We start from the raw sequence: 15,811 nt of genomic DNA, 5'->3' as shown, positions 1-15,811 counted from the left end.
GCCCCCTGCAATTGTGTGCTTAATATTAAGTAGTCTTTTCTATTCAACTACATGTAGGATCATTCGGACGAAGGTGCAGCAGCCACCCAACCAACAGGTCCCAGCTTCCAGCCACAGCATAGGTAAGGAAAACTTAAAAAAAAAAATTAAAAAATAGCATAGTGGATAACAAATATTCTAAAGAACTTTTAATCATTCTTATGGACAGATAATTCTGCATAAAACACTTCAGCACATGTGCTAATGCACCTTCTTTGTCATTCTCCAAGGGCTGAACATAGTAAATGAATTTTATAAATACTGCTAAAAGGTTTTGAATTTTACTGATTATTATGATAAATAGCTTTCACCAGGAGACAGAAAATTGAAATCTAAACCAAAAAAACCCCACTAATGGGGGTCTATAGAATGTCAGATAATTAAAGTAATAAATCAAGAAAGGGATACTTATTCATAACATTTTCTGCATCATTAGTCAGTAAGTAGTTTTGAATGTGTTTTTTTCATCTATCAGCCATCCCTTCCACAATTCTTTGTGCACTTGCAGTCTTGAGTGAAGAGGTGGGAAAACTTTCTGAAACTTTAATTCAGCCACAGACCGGCAGTGCTTGCCCTGAGGCAGGCAGAGTGGATCTTGGGGAGGGTGGCCTGGCTCCTGGGGCATCCTCAGCCCTTCCTGAGGCTGATGGTAGCCGCTCTGTCATGCCACAACAGAAATGGAGCAGCTCAGTCAGGGCTCAGGGCTCCTTTCTTGATGTCCTTGTTCCCTGAAAATCACAGGGGCGTGGGTAAGTCCTTGCTCCGTAAGAAGGGAGTGGGATGGTGGCCGTGGTTCCTCTCTGTCTTTACGGTGTCACATTTGAAATGGGAAAATGCTTGCTGTCCCTGCCTTGGCAAGAGTGGGCTGGCACTGTGACACCTGATTGTGGGTGCAGAGCTACGTGATCTCTTTGATCTTGTCAAAAATGTCACACTGCAGAACTGTGTCCTGAGCCTTTCTCTCCAGGAAATGCCAAAACAATCTCAAGAGGATGAAAAGCATCTCTCATTTTGCTATTGTGGCTTACAGGCTGTCTCCCCCTGAGGAAAAAAAGAGCAGAGAAGGCAAATCTTGTTTCTCAGAGCTTGGGGTTGATAGAGGCAGCAGATTTTGACACAGGTTTGCTGTGTGTGGGCTGTGGCTCTTCATTGTGGTCCTGTAGCAGGCCCCCTGTTCTTGGGGGCTGCATGGTGGTTTCTGGGATTGCGTGCCAGCACAGGCTCAGCCTGTGAGCTGATGTTTACAGAGGTGCTTACTCCTCTGCTTGCTTCTGTACAGCTTTGACTTCCACAGCATCACATGAACACGGTGTCTGCGTCCCTGGCTGGCATCTCCAGGCTTTTGTTAACTGTGATGAATGAACTCCTCCCTGAGCTGAATGTAGCCAACACCCTTTCCTGAGGGATGTGCCAAAGCAAGCTTGATTTAATTGATACTTTGGAGAGCCTTGGGACCTTTCAGCCACGTGGCGCACAGCTGGCTATCCTTGGGTCCCTGAGCAGTACCAGTCACTCTGGGCTCTTCACTGACTGGAGGCTGGTGGCTTGTGCCAGCAGGATGTTGGCAGCAAACCCAGCATGGCAAGTGCAGGCTGCTGTGCTCCCATGAGGTTCCTGAGCCAGGAGGCTGGCAACTTGCCCTCACTGGGGAGCCCATATGGGAAGGGTCCCTTCTCTGCATGGCTATGTTCCCAGCAGTTCCATCTGCCTGACTGGTGACATGGCCTGTTGTGGCCTGATGGCATCAGCTGGCCTGAGAAATGTGCCTTCCCATTGTGCCTCTCTCAGGAAGGGGCATCTGAATGCTTAAGAAAAGCATCCTCCATCCAGCAGCATATGGCCTTGTCCCCTCATGGTGGGGCAAGGGGTGACCATGTCACTGCTCCCATGCTCGCACAGGGCTCTGGTGGCAGACTGATGGGCAGTGGTCCTTCCCAAGCCAGGAGGGGCACCAAGGGCCAGCAGATCCCCAGTCCTGTGGCCAGCCAGGCTTGGTCATGCTGCAGGGGCTGGTGGCTTCTGAATAGGCTGGCACTCATGTTGTCCTGTTGCTAACCTCCTGGCCTTGCCTTGCAGCCTCCACGGGGTCTGTGACCCAGGTGTCCTCTGTAAGCACTGACACTGCTGGCTCTTCTTACTCCATCAGTGGGATCCTGGGAATAGCCTCCCCTGGCACTGAGAGCAACAAGCGCAAGCGGGACGAAGGTAGTGGGAGCTGTTTTTCTGGGCTGGGGGTGTGCACTGATGCATGACCTGGAGGGATGGTACAGAGATGGGGTGGATGCTGTGTGCATGTGGCATGATGGAGCTGCAGATGTCTCCCATTGTTGTCTGCTGTGGTGGGGTTTGGTCCTGTTTCATCAGGCCTTTGCCAAGGTCCCAGCCAAGCTGAAGACCTTTGGTGTGACCTGGTGGCCAGAGGCAAGATTTCTTTGAAAAGTGGGGTGGGTGTTCCAGAAAGCACTGGTGGTGTGTCACAGGTTTAACCAGAACCTCCTCCTGACTGAGGAACATTCCTCTCCTGCCACTGAAAAGAGAAAGTGTGGCCATCATGTTAATTATCTGGCCACCTGAAATATAAGGTGTTAGAGGGGCTTCCCCATCCACGGAGACACACAGAGTTAATGGCAGAGCTGTCTGCCGTGCTGTATCTCTGCAGATCCCCCCAGCACTGAGAGGCTTTTGTTGGTCTGTGATGTGGAAACAAGCATGGTCTGGTTGTGGCTGGATATTGCCAGTGCTCCTCAGACCCATTGTATGGTGCATGGTTCTGTTTCATTCTGTCTCCTTGGCATTTCGTAATGAAAACACTGCTATGAAGAGAAGGACATGAGGAATAGAGTGGAATGCAAAAGATGAAAATTCTGTGTTGGTGTCTTATAAAAGCATATTTAGTCTAGAGCAGCCCTTTTGTTTAGTAAGAGCTTATAGAGAGGGGTTGGGGCCAAGACCATAGACACCTGTGGTTGTTGAGGGGACAGGAGAACTTCAGTGGGGATGCTGCAGCTGAGGCTGTGGAGAGCACTGAGAAGATGTGTGGCTGCCCACCCTACAGTAGTACTGGTGGGCTGGGGGGCCCTTATGCTCTTGGAGGGGATGAAGCCCTCCCCTGCCTGCCAGGTCAGGCTCCTGCACTGTGCTGTGGAGCACCCATGGTCCCTGGCTCTTGCGCTGCTGATGTGGGTCCAGTGGGGCCCTGCATCCCTGTACCCCACAGGAACAGAGAGTGGGGCAGGCTAATGGGGGGAAGCCGTAGTAACATTAACCAAAGCTGTGGGGAAACCCAGCTGAAATTGGATGATCAGCCTGGTGCCTGAGCTGTGCAAACAAGGTTGGGTTGGAAATGCTTAGTCAGGTTACAGAGCAGTGCTTGGTTTACTGAAATGGAAGAAAACTGTGAGAAATTTGTCAGGCCAATAGAGCCATGCAGGGACTGGTCCAATGGTGGAAGTGTAAAACTTGTGTGTAGGTACTTGCTGAATCTGCCATTGTTAGTTAACTACCATCATACATCTGATGTTTTTTTCCAAGTCAAGGCCACAGGTGCATAGATGCATAAATGCATTAAAGCAGGTAGGGTAGAAATTCTGTATTTTACCAGCCAGGTCAGGAGACAGGTCATCTGTAGTGAAGGCATTCTGCTCTGTTATAGCCCTGTCCTGATGGCCCAGCTCTTTGGTGCCTTGGTCACAGAAGCCTTTGCTTTAATTGTAGAGAAAATAATTAAAAGTTTCCTTGACAAGATCAGAAGCAGAGCTGAGAAATTCCCCAGCTTTTGCCAGTTCATGTTTAGAAGAGAGCACAAGATTTCTGAAACAACCCCCATCGTTGTGGCAGGATGAGTCATAGTTTCCCAGCTCCTAAGCTGGACAGTAATGCTGTCCTCAGAATGCCATTTAAACTGTTTTTGAAATAGGCTCAGGGCTGCAGATTTGGAGAGGTATAAACAGGTACTTCAACATCTCTGTCTGTTTGAGGGTGTCCCTGGGAGCGTCTGTAACCTGTCTCTGTCCTGCAGAGCACAAGGCCCCTCTGCATGGGTAGGTGTGAGGTGCCCATGGAAGTGCCCCAAGGCTTCATGCTGCAGGTGACAGGGAGGTGGGTCATATATGTTAGCCTCTAATGTGAAGAAGAGAAGCATGTAATCTAATTAGGGCCAGTGTCATGATGCAGTTGCACAAGGGGGCAGAGCTGACTTTACCATTTCCCAACTTCAGAGAGCCAGAGAGCTTCTATGTCTGCAGCAAGCCCCTTGCACCTTGTCTTTCCCATGTTGTGATGTTTCTCACTAGCTGTTGGAAGGTGTGTGTCTGCTGCTGTACCTCCCCCCTTATGTCTTCTGGAGCCACAGGCTGTGTATCCCATACCTAGTGGTCCTGGCTTCCCTTGGCCAGGGATTGAAGTGGGGTGGACTTGCCCCTCTGGCTTCCAGCTGCATTGAGTGCTACACCTGATTCATTACTTGGTCTTGTTCCACTCATTCTTGACATTCTTTTAGCATATGTCACCAGTCTTTAATCCAGTGGGAAGCTTTCTGGGTAGCAACAGGGGCAAACCAAATCAGACAGTCTTTATTGATTTATATAGCTGAAGGTGCCATTTTTTTTCCCCTGCTGCAATATGGCCTTGAAACAGATGTGCCTTCATGGGGGATCTGTTGCTTTCACTTGTGGTTAAAGGACATGCTACCGACACAAGAGACAGGCTGTTCTGTAACGAGGTAAAGAGATAGAGTCAATGCCAAAGCCTCAAGTAGAGAGGTTTTTTTTCCTGCTGTTTGGCTTGCAGATCACCTTCTTTGAGTTCTGTGGCTGCATATTTGTCTGGCCCCGCAGCTCAGGACAAAGTGTGGAGGTGCAGGGGGTGGCAGAGATGTGCAGAATGATCTTCCTGAAGCTGGCTGCTAGTGAATTGGATGTGTTTTAGGGAAGCCAAAGGTGGGCAGTGAGACTGTGAGTCAGAGTGGGCTGAGTGCTCTGTCCTGTGCTTGCAGCTAGTGGCAGTGCAGGCATGGGTTTCACTCACTGTACTGCTGACAGCTGCTGGCTGGTGATGGTCCCATAATGGACACATGACAGGGTCTGCATTTTTGGGAGTGCTGACATCCCCTGCCTGGGAGTCAGAGCTGTCGGAAATGGGATTAAATAAGCCTTGAGGAGAGAAAGGCGATAGAGAGCTGTGTTCCCAGGCAGGTGTGCACAGTAGAGATGATATGGTGGAGTTTGCTGGGCTGTGAGCACTCTGGAAGAAGATCTGAGGATCATGAGAGAGGACAGGAAAGAAGGGCCAAAGCACAGCCAGGTAGAGAACCCACCCTTCCTTACTCATTTTGTCCAGCCCTGTTTTCCAGCCTGTGTGCTGCAGAGCTCTGCAGGTATGGGAGAGCCAGCAGAAGGGCTTAAGCCAGAGTGGTGCTTCTGGCATGTTTGAGCTGTCCTGGCCGAGAGCGATTGTGAAGCAGGCACATGGCCAGTGACATGGGATGTGGCTCTTGCCTGAGATCTCGGGATCTGGTGCTGTCCCTTCGAGAGTGGCACTCCTCCTTCAAAGCAGGCAAAGTCCAGGGCTCTTGCTTTCACAAGAGCCCTGTACTCTGTATGAGGCACTCTGTGTCTGCTGCTCATTTCTAAGCATATTCACTTCCTGTGTGCTCTCTTCTCCAGCGTGAGGGAAGCGCATGGGGTGATGCTGGCTGTCATAGGAACAAGCTGCACCTTGTGCAGAGACCTCTGCTTGCTAGCCAGTGGTGAGCTTGAGCTGCTCGGTCTGAGGTCATCCTGCCTTTACACGAATTTTCCCTCTGGCACGGGCAGCTGCTTCTGTGCTCTGCTCCAGCCAGTGTCGCTGTCAGGGCTGGCCTATGGGCTGGGGGGGGAGGCTTGGTTCTGTACCCACACAGAGAGGTGCAACTGTCTCCCAGTGGATTTACAAACATGGGTTGGAAGAATTGTGTGAATCTCTGTTTTCATGGCTTTTTCTTGCTTTATGTCATCATGGTTTAAGCCCAGCCAGTAACTCAGCACCATGCACCCACTTGGTCACTTGCCTCTTTTTCCCCCTTCCCAGGCAGGATGAGGGGAAGAATCAAAAGAATGTAAACCCAATGGGCTGAAATAAGAACAGCTTAACTAAAGTGCAATATACTACTAATGATGTTAAGGGAAATAACAAGGGGAGAGAATACAAAACTAAAATGGGGAAAGAAAAACACTAACCAGCAGTGATGCCTGATACAATTGCTCAAGACCCACTGACCAACACCCAGCCCAACCTGAGCAGCAATTGGTCCCTTCTGGGGAACTCGCCCCAGTTTATATACTGAGAATAATGTTCTGTGGTATGGAATATCCCTTTCACTAGTTTAGCTCAGGTGTCCTGTCTCTGCTCCCTTCTAGCTTCTTGTGCCCCTCCTCACTGGCAGAGCAGGAGACTGGAAAGTCCTTGGTCGGGATAAGCGCTACTTAGCAACAACCAAAATATAGGTGTGTTATCAGAATTTTTCTCACACTAAAGCCAAAATGTACTGTACCAGCTACTAGGAAGAAAATTAACCCTATCCCAGCCAAAACCAGACCATTTTGCTACATGGGAATGACTGTTAGACCAAATGCTGCATACTTTGTTGGGCAGCTGCATGTCTAGTTGTGAGTCTTCTACCTGATTCTGCAGCCTGGGATATTTACACGCTTTTAGCATCTTAGCCCAGTCCATGACCCACAGCCTGACAGATGCAGAAGTATGCTTCTGGCTTCTTTGTCACTTCTGACACAGAAATGTGCAGAAATCTCTGATACTGGAGGCAATAAGGGCAGTGCATGAACACAAGCAGGTGAAATATTTGCATACAGTAATTGCTCCACAAGTCTAGCATGCCTATTGTGTCAGTGACATTACTTCTATGCTGTTGAGCTACAGACTGTTGGTGTGGGGGCACAGACTTGGCCTGGGCTGTCCTGCTATGGTTTGCACTGTCTTGGCATGGTTTTGGTGTGTGCAAGCCAGTGTCCCCTCAGCCAGTGCCTGCTAATGCAAGGGTCCACACAGGGTGGGCATTACTCTGCCATACAGCTTGGGTGCAGCAGTGGTGACACAGAGGATCAGGGAGTTTCCTGTCAGCATCACAGGCTATGCTAGACCAATCAGCCTGTTTTCTTCCTTCAACTAGATGCAGGTGGTTAAAGCAAAAGGGTACGTGCAGCAATGAACATCTCACTGCAAACTTCAGCCAAGCCCTGGTTCCTCCAGGAAATGCCATCAGAAGCAAATTGAGCAGGGCACTCTTGACAAAGCAGTGCACAGGATGTGAGTGTCTGCTACCCAGATTTAAATATCTATACCAAACAGGTGCACAGGCCGTATTTTACATTCACTGTTGTAGAGTCTTCTCAGCACTGAAGGCATTTGGGGAATTGAAACCAGCATAGCAGGAGACCTTCACTCATGTGACTGGTTTTCTTTCTATTCTCACCAATCATAATCCTGTATTGCTGTCAGCATATGGTGTGATACTGGTGCTGATGCTTTATCTCAACCGGACTCTTGGAAAAAAGTCTTGCCTTTAAACATAGACTTGGTATATTTAAAGATGTTTGGGTCACCACCTTCTCTCCATGAGGATAAGCCTCCAAAAGAGTGAATTCTCATTCTCTCATGGGAATAAGAAGGAACTGGGGTGGGTTAGTCCAGTGTCTTTAAAAAACACCTGATGCTCCAATCACTGTATTTTTACACAGGGATGCCCCAGGACTGGGCATCCAAGCAGCACCAACTGGTGCAGCGATTGGAAACTGTGGGGCACATTTCTGATGGTGACACTACAGCAGTGGCTGTGGGAGACACTTACCTTTGAGAAGTGCTTTGCACTGGCAAAAACGTGAGCTTTCCAGGTCAGTGACACTTCTGGGGTGAGACCAAGGAAAGCAAAGCAAGCATGACTAAGCATGAATGAGGACTAATTATACAAGCATTGTCTCTGCATTTGGTGTCTTTCTTCCACACCAGGCTTTTCTGTCACCTCATCATGTGGCTAACGGACAATGCAGCTTCTATGTCATCTCCTCCAGGAGACTGGAGACTGAGACTGCTCGTAATGTGTTTTTTCCACTTTAGTTTAGCTTCACTTTAAACGTTGAACACCAGAACCACAGCTAGTGCTCTGCTGACTGGGATGAGGTGTGGCATCCATGGCTCTGTCCTCGTCTGGGGTCTGCCCCATGACCTGCAGCGTGTTTGTGCAGCACATGAATTTTTCCCAGGGGCATCCTGCCCCTGTCTTCTTAAGGCAAAGACTTGCCATTCTGCCCTCTTGGTCCCGCTGTCCTGCCCATGCGCTTTGTATGTCTTGTCAGCAGAGAGCTCCCACCTCTTCACTGAGCACTGTGCCACAGGGATGTCCCAGTTGGGCTGAAGCCCTGGGTGGTGAGAGCTGCTGTGTCAGCCTGCGGCTTACCTGAGTGGTCACAGGTTGAGCTCTACCCACCGCAGAGTTAGTTTCCAGCCATGGCTTTCCAAGTCTTCACAAACACAAAGCAGATATCATTGTATGTACCCTGGCAATGGATGATCTTTATTCTTCTGTCTTAGAGGGCTGGACTTTGGGATTCCTCTGTCCACCCATGGGCCCCTCTTCCCGGCAGTCAGTGCTGGCAGAGGACCTGGGTCCTGGCTTTCCAAGTGGTCTCAGGGAGCTGCTCGTTTTGGGACACCTCTGGTGAGATAGTGCTCCATCGCAAAAGCTCTCTTCTCTCCTGGTAGCAATGAGGATTTCCTCCCACTTCAGACTTACTCCTTGGAGTTTCCCAAATGGGTTTAGGTAGTTTTGGCCTGAGGGTTTAAGCATCGCTATCAGGGAGGACTTGCTGAATGAGGGGTTGCAGCACTGTTAGGGTCCATGGGGAGATGGGCAGTCACTGATGTGGCGTTGCAGGAGGTGGAGGAGACCACAAACATGCTCTGGGGCATCAGCAGAAGGAAAACATGAGTTATAAACAGTGGGAGATGGAGTTCAGTGCAGAAATTAACCGCTGGTGACATCCTGTGTTGACAGAATTTCTCATAGCTCCTCTTGCTGCAGCTAATCATCTGAGCCTGACAGTACATGGTAGGGATTGATACTGCCCTCTCCAGATCTTCCTTGTGGTCTTCAGCACCATGTAAGTGATGTGCAAAGGGCTAAAGCCTTGGGGGTTCTGAACTGTAAGAGAAATGGTAAAAACCAGAAAGACTCTGAGGGAAAAATGTAGGAGTTATGGAAAGAGAAAAGAAGCCCCACCTAATAATAGAAACTTGAACTTCATGATGCCAAAGTGCTGAACTGTAAGTCTGGGCAATGTTGAGCTGGGAAGCGGGGCACAGTGGGACTGCAAAAAGAGTGGAGAGGGGAATGACTGTACCTCCTGACTGTACCATGCTGCAGGAGTGATGCCTACCTGGAGCATGGTGGGTTGTGGATGCAGACCCCTCTGCTGTGTCAGGGATGAACAGAAAAAGGTGATGGAAAAGAGCAGAAAAAACGAGAAACTCTGTAGTACAGGTGGTCAGGTGAAACAGATGGAGTCAGTCAAGTCCATGCAGAGGTTAAAGAGAAAGAAACCCTCTCTGGAGTCCCAGGGAAGTGCTGGAGTTTAATAATTTCTAGGCTCACTTCAGCAGTGCTTACTCACTGGAGTTGTCATTACTCCTGGGGATAACTCCAGTGACTATAATGAGATGAAGCCTTTAAAGGGAATGAGATTTTGCAGGGTCAGCAAGTCCTGATTTGAATTTCTCCTGCTGATGCAGATGGTCCTTTACGTTCAGGGATCCTTTCCTGGTGCTGCTTAGTGGGGTGAGCTGTTTGTCCTATCTATTCATTAGCTCCTTGAAAGAAACTGTTTTCCCTCACCACACCAACACCAAAATCATCCTTTTAACAGAGCTTGTTCTGAACTTCACTTCACCGTGCAGTGATGGCTTCATCTGTGCTATATCCAGTACAATTTATGGGTTGGTGAAGGTCTATTTTTTTTTTTAATGTCATTGAAAGCTTTTTTTCTGAGTCCTTGGATATGATTTCCCACAATACTGGGGCTTTTGTTTCACTCTTTGCCCTTACCTTTTGTGTACCTTACACAGAGCATTCTGAATGTGCTGAAGTGTCCACAGCCTCTGGCTATGCTGGCAGTTTGACAGCAGCACTGACAGTGTTACCTGTGGATGATAGTGTTTTGACACAAGTAGTGATGATGTCACCCATGGATGGTGGTGGTTTGATATGAGTAGTGGTGGTGTCACTCATGGATGGTGGTGGATGTCTGGAAGAGTAGTTTGACTCCTCTAGGGTATGTGAAATTAAACCCCTTAGGTGTTCCTAAGAGCCATCCTCTGTCTGTGGGGTTATTCGTGCTGAGCCTGTCACCCCAAATATTAAGAAGTTGAGCTCAGCTGGAGCAGGTTTTCTCTTAGAAAGAAAAGAATAATATTTTGATATTTCTCATGAAATTCTTTTGAAAAAAAGAATAAAAGTGGTTCAGTTTGTATCTCAGCTGTGGCACTGTTAAAATGGTGTAGTCTGGGCTTCCGAGAAAATTCTGCATGTCTAAATGAAACAAATGGCATTTCGGCGTTCAAACTGAGCTATTCCTATGTTTGAGGATGATGAGTTCCCATGAGCACTGCAGAGGCAGGACAGCTCTATAGGACAGTGGAGTGTCCCATGCTGTTAGCTGTTTGTGTGCTTCTGAGCTTCCCTATAAGAGCCTGAGCTGCTGAACACCTAGGGCTGCCTGTATCCCTGTACTCTGGTGTACCGGTGCTAGCATATGACCTCTTCAGAATCCCTGGGGACATGGGGCATAGCCAGGCTGCTATGGAAGTGGCTGGTGGGCAGCCATCCTTGGGGGTGGACATTTCCATGCCCTCATGCCTGAGGGGCTTAGAGGGATGGGCTGGCTCTGCCTCAACTGCCTGTGATGCTCGCCCGTGGGTGGCTTTGAGTGTTCCCAGCTTGATGCAGGAAAACTCCCTGCCAGCGCAGCTGCCCTTTCCAAGTGAGTGGGTTACCAGCTGTCTTGTGCGCACGTCAAGCATGTTTGTCACTTTTCTCTTAATGCGGTCCCAGGGGGCCCTATTTTCTAGAGAGCTCTCTTCCAACTCCAAGGTGAAGCCTTGCTGGCTTGCCACTGGCTTCCATGGAGCGGGGATTTTCCTGGAGCTATGTTAATGAAAAGCCCAGGCTTCCACCACTCCTTACAGCCCTGCTGTAGCTCCAGCTGTTCTCATCAGGAGCTGTCGAGTGCTTTTCAAGGAATAACCTCTTAATATACGTTTAGCTAAAATCCAGTTTAGGGGTAGATGTCTTGTCAGATCATCCTGACAGTGCCAGTACCGGGGCTGGCCAGGATTCTTTTGTGGGAATGCATTTTCCAAAGAAAAAGCAGTTTAGTGGAAAAGCAAGACTTGTCAATTTTGATGGATGTTTGTTCTGAATGTTAATATAAAGTAAGATAGAAATGTCATGAGCAAGATGAATATGTCTGATTTTATTGAGAAATTGTTAGAATCCAGAGAGGAGAAAATACTAAGGTGCAGTTAACAGCATGTGTATGTACCTGTGTATTTATGCAGAGCACATATGTATGTACCGCTAACATATCTGTCACTTACTTATATATACATATATACACATACAGAGAGAGGTGATAAAAGTTTTGTCTTAGGATGGGTATCTTATGCTATTTTCAGATTTCCACAATTAGCTTTCCATGCCATAAAGACGATAGTGATTTTTGAGAGGACTGAAGAATAAAATGAAGAGGCTAAATATTGTTTAGGGTTTTATTGGTGCACCCAGTTATTTTTGTGACTTTCTTTCTAATGACATGCTTGAGTGAGGTGTTTCTGTGAGAGGAGGGTCATGCACCTGATGTGACACTGTATTTCCCCCTTTATTTCCCTGTGTGTAGATCCATGTCACTTGGGTCTGTCAGAAAATATCCATGCTGTTAGAACAAATGCTTCAATTTCAAGCATGTAAGGGGAGCTCTGGGAGGCAGCGGCAGCTCAACCTGCGCTGACCCTGAAGAGAGATTTGGCCAGTAGCAGATGGTGCTTGGAAAGACACAGGGGCTATTTCCTCATGAAAAATCCAGTGCCGAAGCATTAAATAAATGATTTGATACCTCCATAGTAACAGGAACTATCTGAGTACCATGCATTTCTGTGTCAGGCTCCCTCTGTGCCCCCTGGAAATGGTAATGGCTTTCCCATTGCCTAGTCCAATGTTCAGTCTGCATGCTGGGGCAACTGTCCTTGCAGGGGCACAGGTTGGCCAGGGTCTCTGCTCTTCTTCCTGTGGGAACAGTAACTCTCTGTGGGTAATGGCATGTTAGTTGTCTTCTATGTTGCATAAAACGCAGTGCAGGTACCAGGATTATCATGGAGCACTGAAATCTGCTTCTGCTGCAGTTGGTATGAGGTTTGATTTTAGCTCACTAGGATTTTGAGGTCAGAATTATTTTCTTGGCTGAAATAACAAATTCCTGAAATCCTGAATGACAGTGGAAACCTGCTTTTTCTGTTGGTGTTTTGGGAAGAACCAGAGTTGATATTTCAAACTGTAACTGTTCTTTCTGCCAACGGGGAAGTTCCTCATAAGCAGACAGCACAAAGTCAGTGAGATGCAGAAAATGGAGGTGTTTTAAGTCTGGAGATTTCCTCCAGTTCAGATTTTGTCTGTCATGGCCTTTGTGTGTAATCTTTGCACCAGGGGTTATTTTTTGCTAGAGGTAGTTGTGCCATACGGACTGAATCCTGCCAATTTTGGTCTCTCCTAGACCTTGCAGAGTAGTCACATTATTTAGAAATCTATCCCATAATGAACAAACTTTGGAAGGAAATGCAAGACATCCTATGGGATTATTTGAGCCAGACTTAGTGACTGCATTTTGCACTTCTTATGATTTTAGCTAATTATCATGGAATTGTAGAACCTGGCCTTGAACACTGCCAGTGATGGGGCAGCCACAACTTCTCTGGGCAACCTGTGCCAGGGCCTCAGCACCCTCACAGGGAAGAACTTCTGCCTAACATTTAATCTGAATCTCACCCTTTCAGTTTAAAACCATTCCCCCCTATTGCATGGTCATACTGAGTTTGCATAAGTCTTGGGTTCGTACCTGTAGGCTGTCTATATTATCTGGATATACCTAAGTCAAGAAAAGTACCTTTACAAATTTGTCATGGTGTAGTGACCAGGATACAGCAGATCTTGGAGAGGGATGCAGGACTTATGAAGGACAGCAGTTTACTTGCTGTGTGCCATGCTGGAGCACAAAGCCCTTCAGCAGGGCTTGTTATGCTGTGAATCTGTAGATGGAAATAGGGGAAGGTGCATTTTGCAGTGTGTGTGCAGTGGCTCTGGTGTGTGCCCTGCACCTCCCAGGGCACAGGCATGCCCAGTGGTTCTCTGGCATTCCAGATATCCAGCAGCAGAGCAGATCACCAGCAGTTGTAATCAGCAATCAGCAGGAGCTTTGAGCACACAACAGAACATCCAGATGTGCTGCACACATAGACAAATCTTTCTTTTTTGTTCCTTTTTTTTTTGGGGGGGGGGGGGGGAGGGAAGTGGGGCTTTGAGCAGACTTTACTGGTGGAAAAAGAAGACTTAATTGAGAAAATCCAGAGATGCATGCCCCTAGCAACCCAGTAACACATATATGTCTGATAGATGAAGTATTCCACAGAATCATATAATCATAGAACAGCTTGTGTTGTGAAGGACCTCAAGATCATCTTGTCACAATTCCCCTGCCGTGGGCAGGGACACCTCACATTAGATCATGTTGCTCAAGGCCCATCTGATCTGGCCTTGGACACTGCCAAGGATGGAGCATTCACCACTTCTCTGTGCAGCCTGTTCCAGTGCCTCACCATCCTCACAGTAAAGAACTTCTTTATATCTAACCTAAATCTCCCCTAAGTTTTAACCCATCACCCCTTGTCCTATCACTACAGTCGCTGATGAAGAGCCTCTTTCCAGCATCCTTGTAGGCCCCTTTCAGATACTGGAAGGCTGCTCTGAGGTCTCCACACAGCTTCTCTTCTTTAGGCTGAACAGCCCCAGCTTCCTGAGCTTGTCTTCATACAGGAGGTGTGCCTGCCCCTTGCCATTCTTGTTATCATCATTTCACTGATGTTTTGCTGAACTTCTACAAGAAGACAAATGTCAACCATTTTCCCCACTTCAGCTAGGCTTGTTTTCTGTCTGTACCTCTGGATAGTTGCCCCGGGTGACCTGAGGTTTCTTTCTCTGTATTCAGCTCTTCTGTTGTGACAGAAGCGAGCATAGCATTCACACTTATGCATTTCAACAATAACTTTGGAGCAACTTCGCATAAGCTTCTGTTTGGAATCAGTTTCAGAGCCATGGCTTTTGCTTTCTCTGTTCCCTTCATGAACCACAGCTGTGGACACTGGCCTGTGCTTGAAAGTGTCTGCACAGCTGCTTCGTTTTTTTGTGGTAGTTCTCAGTCCTCAGGCAGTGACCATCTACCTAATGATGCCTGTGACTTCAAAGATGGAAAGAGCAGTCAAAGTGCTTGGACTTCTAAAAGTGCTTTTTTGAGTCTTTGAAATTGTTGGGAGTACTTTGAAAGTGCTTTTAGAAGTCTTTCCAAAACCAAATTCTTTTCTTACGGTAGGTGCTGAGGAAACTGGAATGAGGAGTTTCCCTATGTTTTATCTCCTATGAGAATCTGCAAAGAGGTATTTGTAATTGAAGTATAATTATGGTAATTACTTTAAGGCTATGGCTCTAGAAGAAGACTGATTTTCCTTTGCTGTTGCAGGTGGAAGTTAGAAAGCAAGGATCTTGAGCTGAGGTGCTTCATGTTGAAAGGAAGTCCAGTTAAAATCTTCTATCAGCTGGGCACTGATCTGTCTGATTTGTAGCATGGCAAAAGAGACGTCTACACAGAGGTCAGGGTATTGGAAATCTGTCAGGGACTAACACTGGCAAAATGCGACAGCTTTCTGCTCACATGGATGCTCCATCTTCATAAAACAGCTTCCCAGTAGCCACATTCCAGGGTGCTGAAGCAGTGAAACACCTAAAGGCTGTGTTTGCTGCTCTCTGAATTTCTTTGGTCACAGGCTGGGTAAAGATGTGTGGCTGTTGCTAGGATTTTTTTTGTTCAGAAGCTTTCTGCACCCCTGTCACTGTCGTACTCTCAACATCTTTCAAACAGGCACAAAGCCGGAGAAAAGATGACCCTTGTAGGACTTCAGAGATATTTATCAGCAGAGCAGGCCAAGTGCTGTAGGAATGATGCTCTTGTAGGAATGATGGAATCACTGAGGGAAGGTGCTTTTTTCAGATGCTTTACACAAGTTCATGTCAACTGTTAGTCAAAAAGTGCAGAAAGCAAACCTGACTGAGGAGACATCTGAAAGAGCGGCTTTGGTTGAGTGGAGGCCGTCTCACACGGGAAAGCTTTGCTTTGCCATGTTGCAGCAGTAACTGGTGGGTGCTGGGTTTCACCTGGTGAATGTTGTGTTGCCCTGCAGGAGTGAGCAGCACTTCTGATGGCTGGGATACATCTCCTCCTCATCCATCCTGGGGTGTCATGAGAGAAGGTGCAGCCCCAAGGGAGAGGCTGTGAGACAGTGCACGAGTGTGTGCATTAGAGGCTTCATGGTGGCTGAACATTTCAGGTGAAGATACCAGAATGTCTTACATTGATTAAACATGCTTCAGCTCTCTCCTCCCCTGCTATAGTTCTGAGCAATTACT

At 47.7% G+C, this 15,811-nt stretch overlaps 1 protein-coding gene across 7 annotated transcripts in view; it reads left to right on the top strand.

Annotated features, from left to right (window-relative positions):
- The window catches only part of PAX5 (paired box 5), a 138,854-nt gene that overhangs the window by 16,418 nt on the left and 106,625 nt on the right, over positions 1–15,811 (top strand). For 6 of the 7 annotated variants that reach the window (XM_013129845.1, XM_013129842.1, XM_005152319.1 and 3 more), the window contains 2 exons: positions 58–122; positions 2,116–2,244. In XM_013129845.1, coding sequence (XP_012985299.1) covers positions 58–122; positions 2,116–2,244 — 194 coding nt within the window. The remainder of the gene's footprint in view (positions 1–57; positions 123–2,115; positions 2,245–15,811) is intronic. The other variant, XM_013129844.1, reaches the window with a different exon arrangement.

The sequence above is a fragment of the Melopsittacus undulatus genome, chromosome Z, assembly GCF_012275295.1.
Source record: "Melopsittacus undulatus isolate bMelUnd1 chromosome Z, bMelUnd1.mat.Z, whole genome shotgun sequence".
Taxonomy (NCBI): Eukaryota; Metazoa; Chordata; class Aves; order Psittaciformes; family Psittaculidae; genus Melopsittacus; species Melopsittacus undulatus.
The sequence above is the reverse complement of the archived record's forward strand: the minus strand, read 5'-3'. Positions and strand labels throughout refer to the sequence as shown.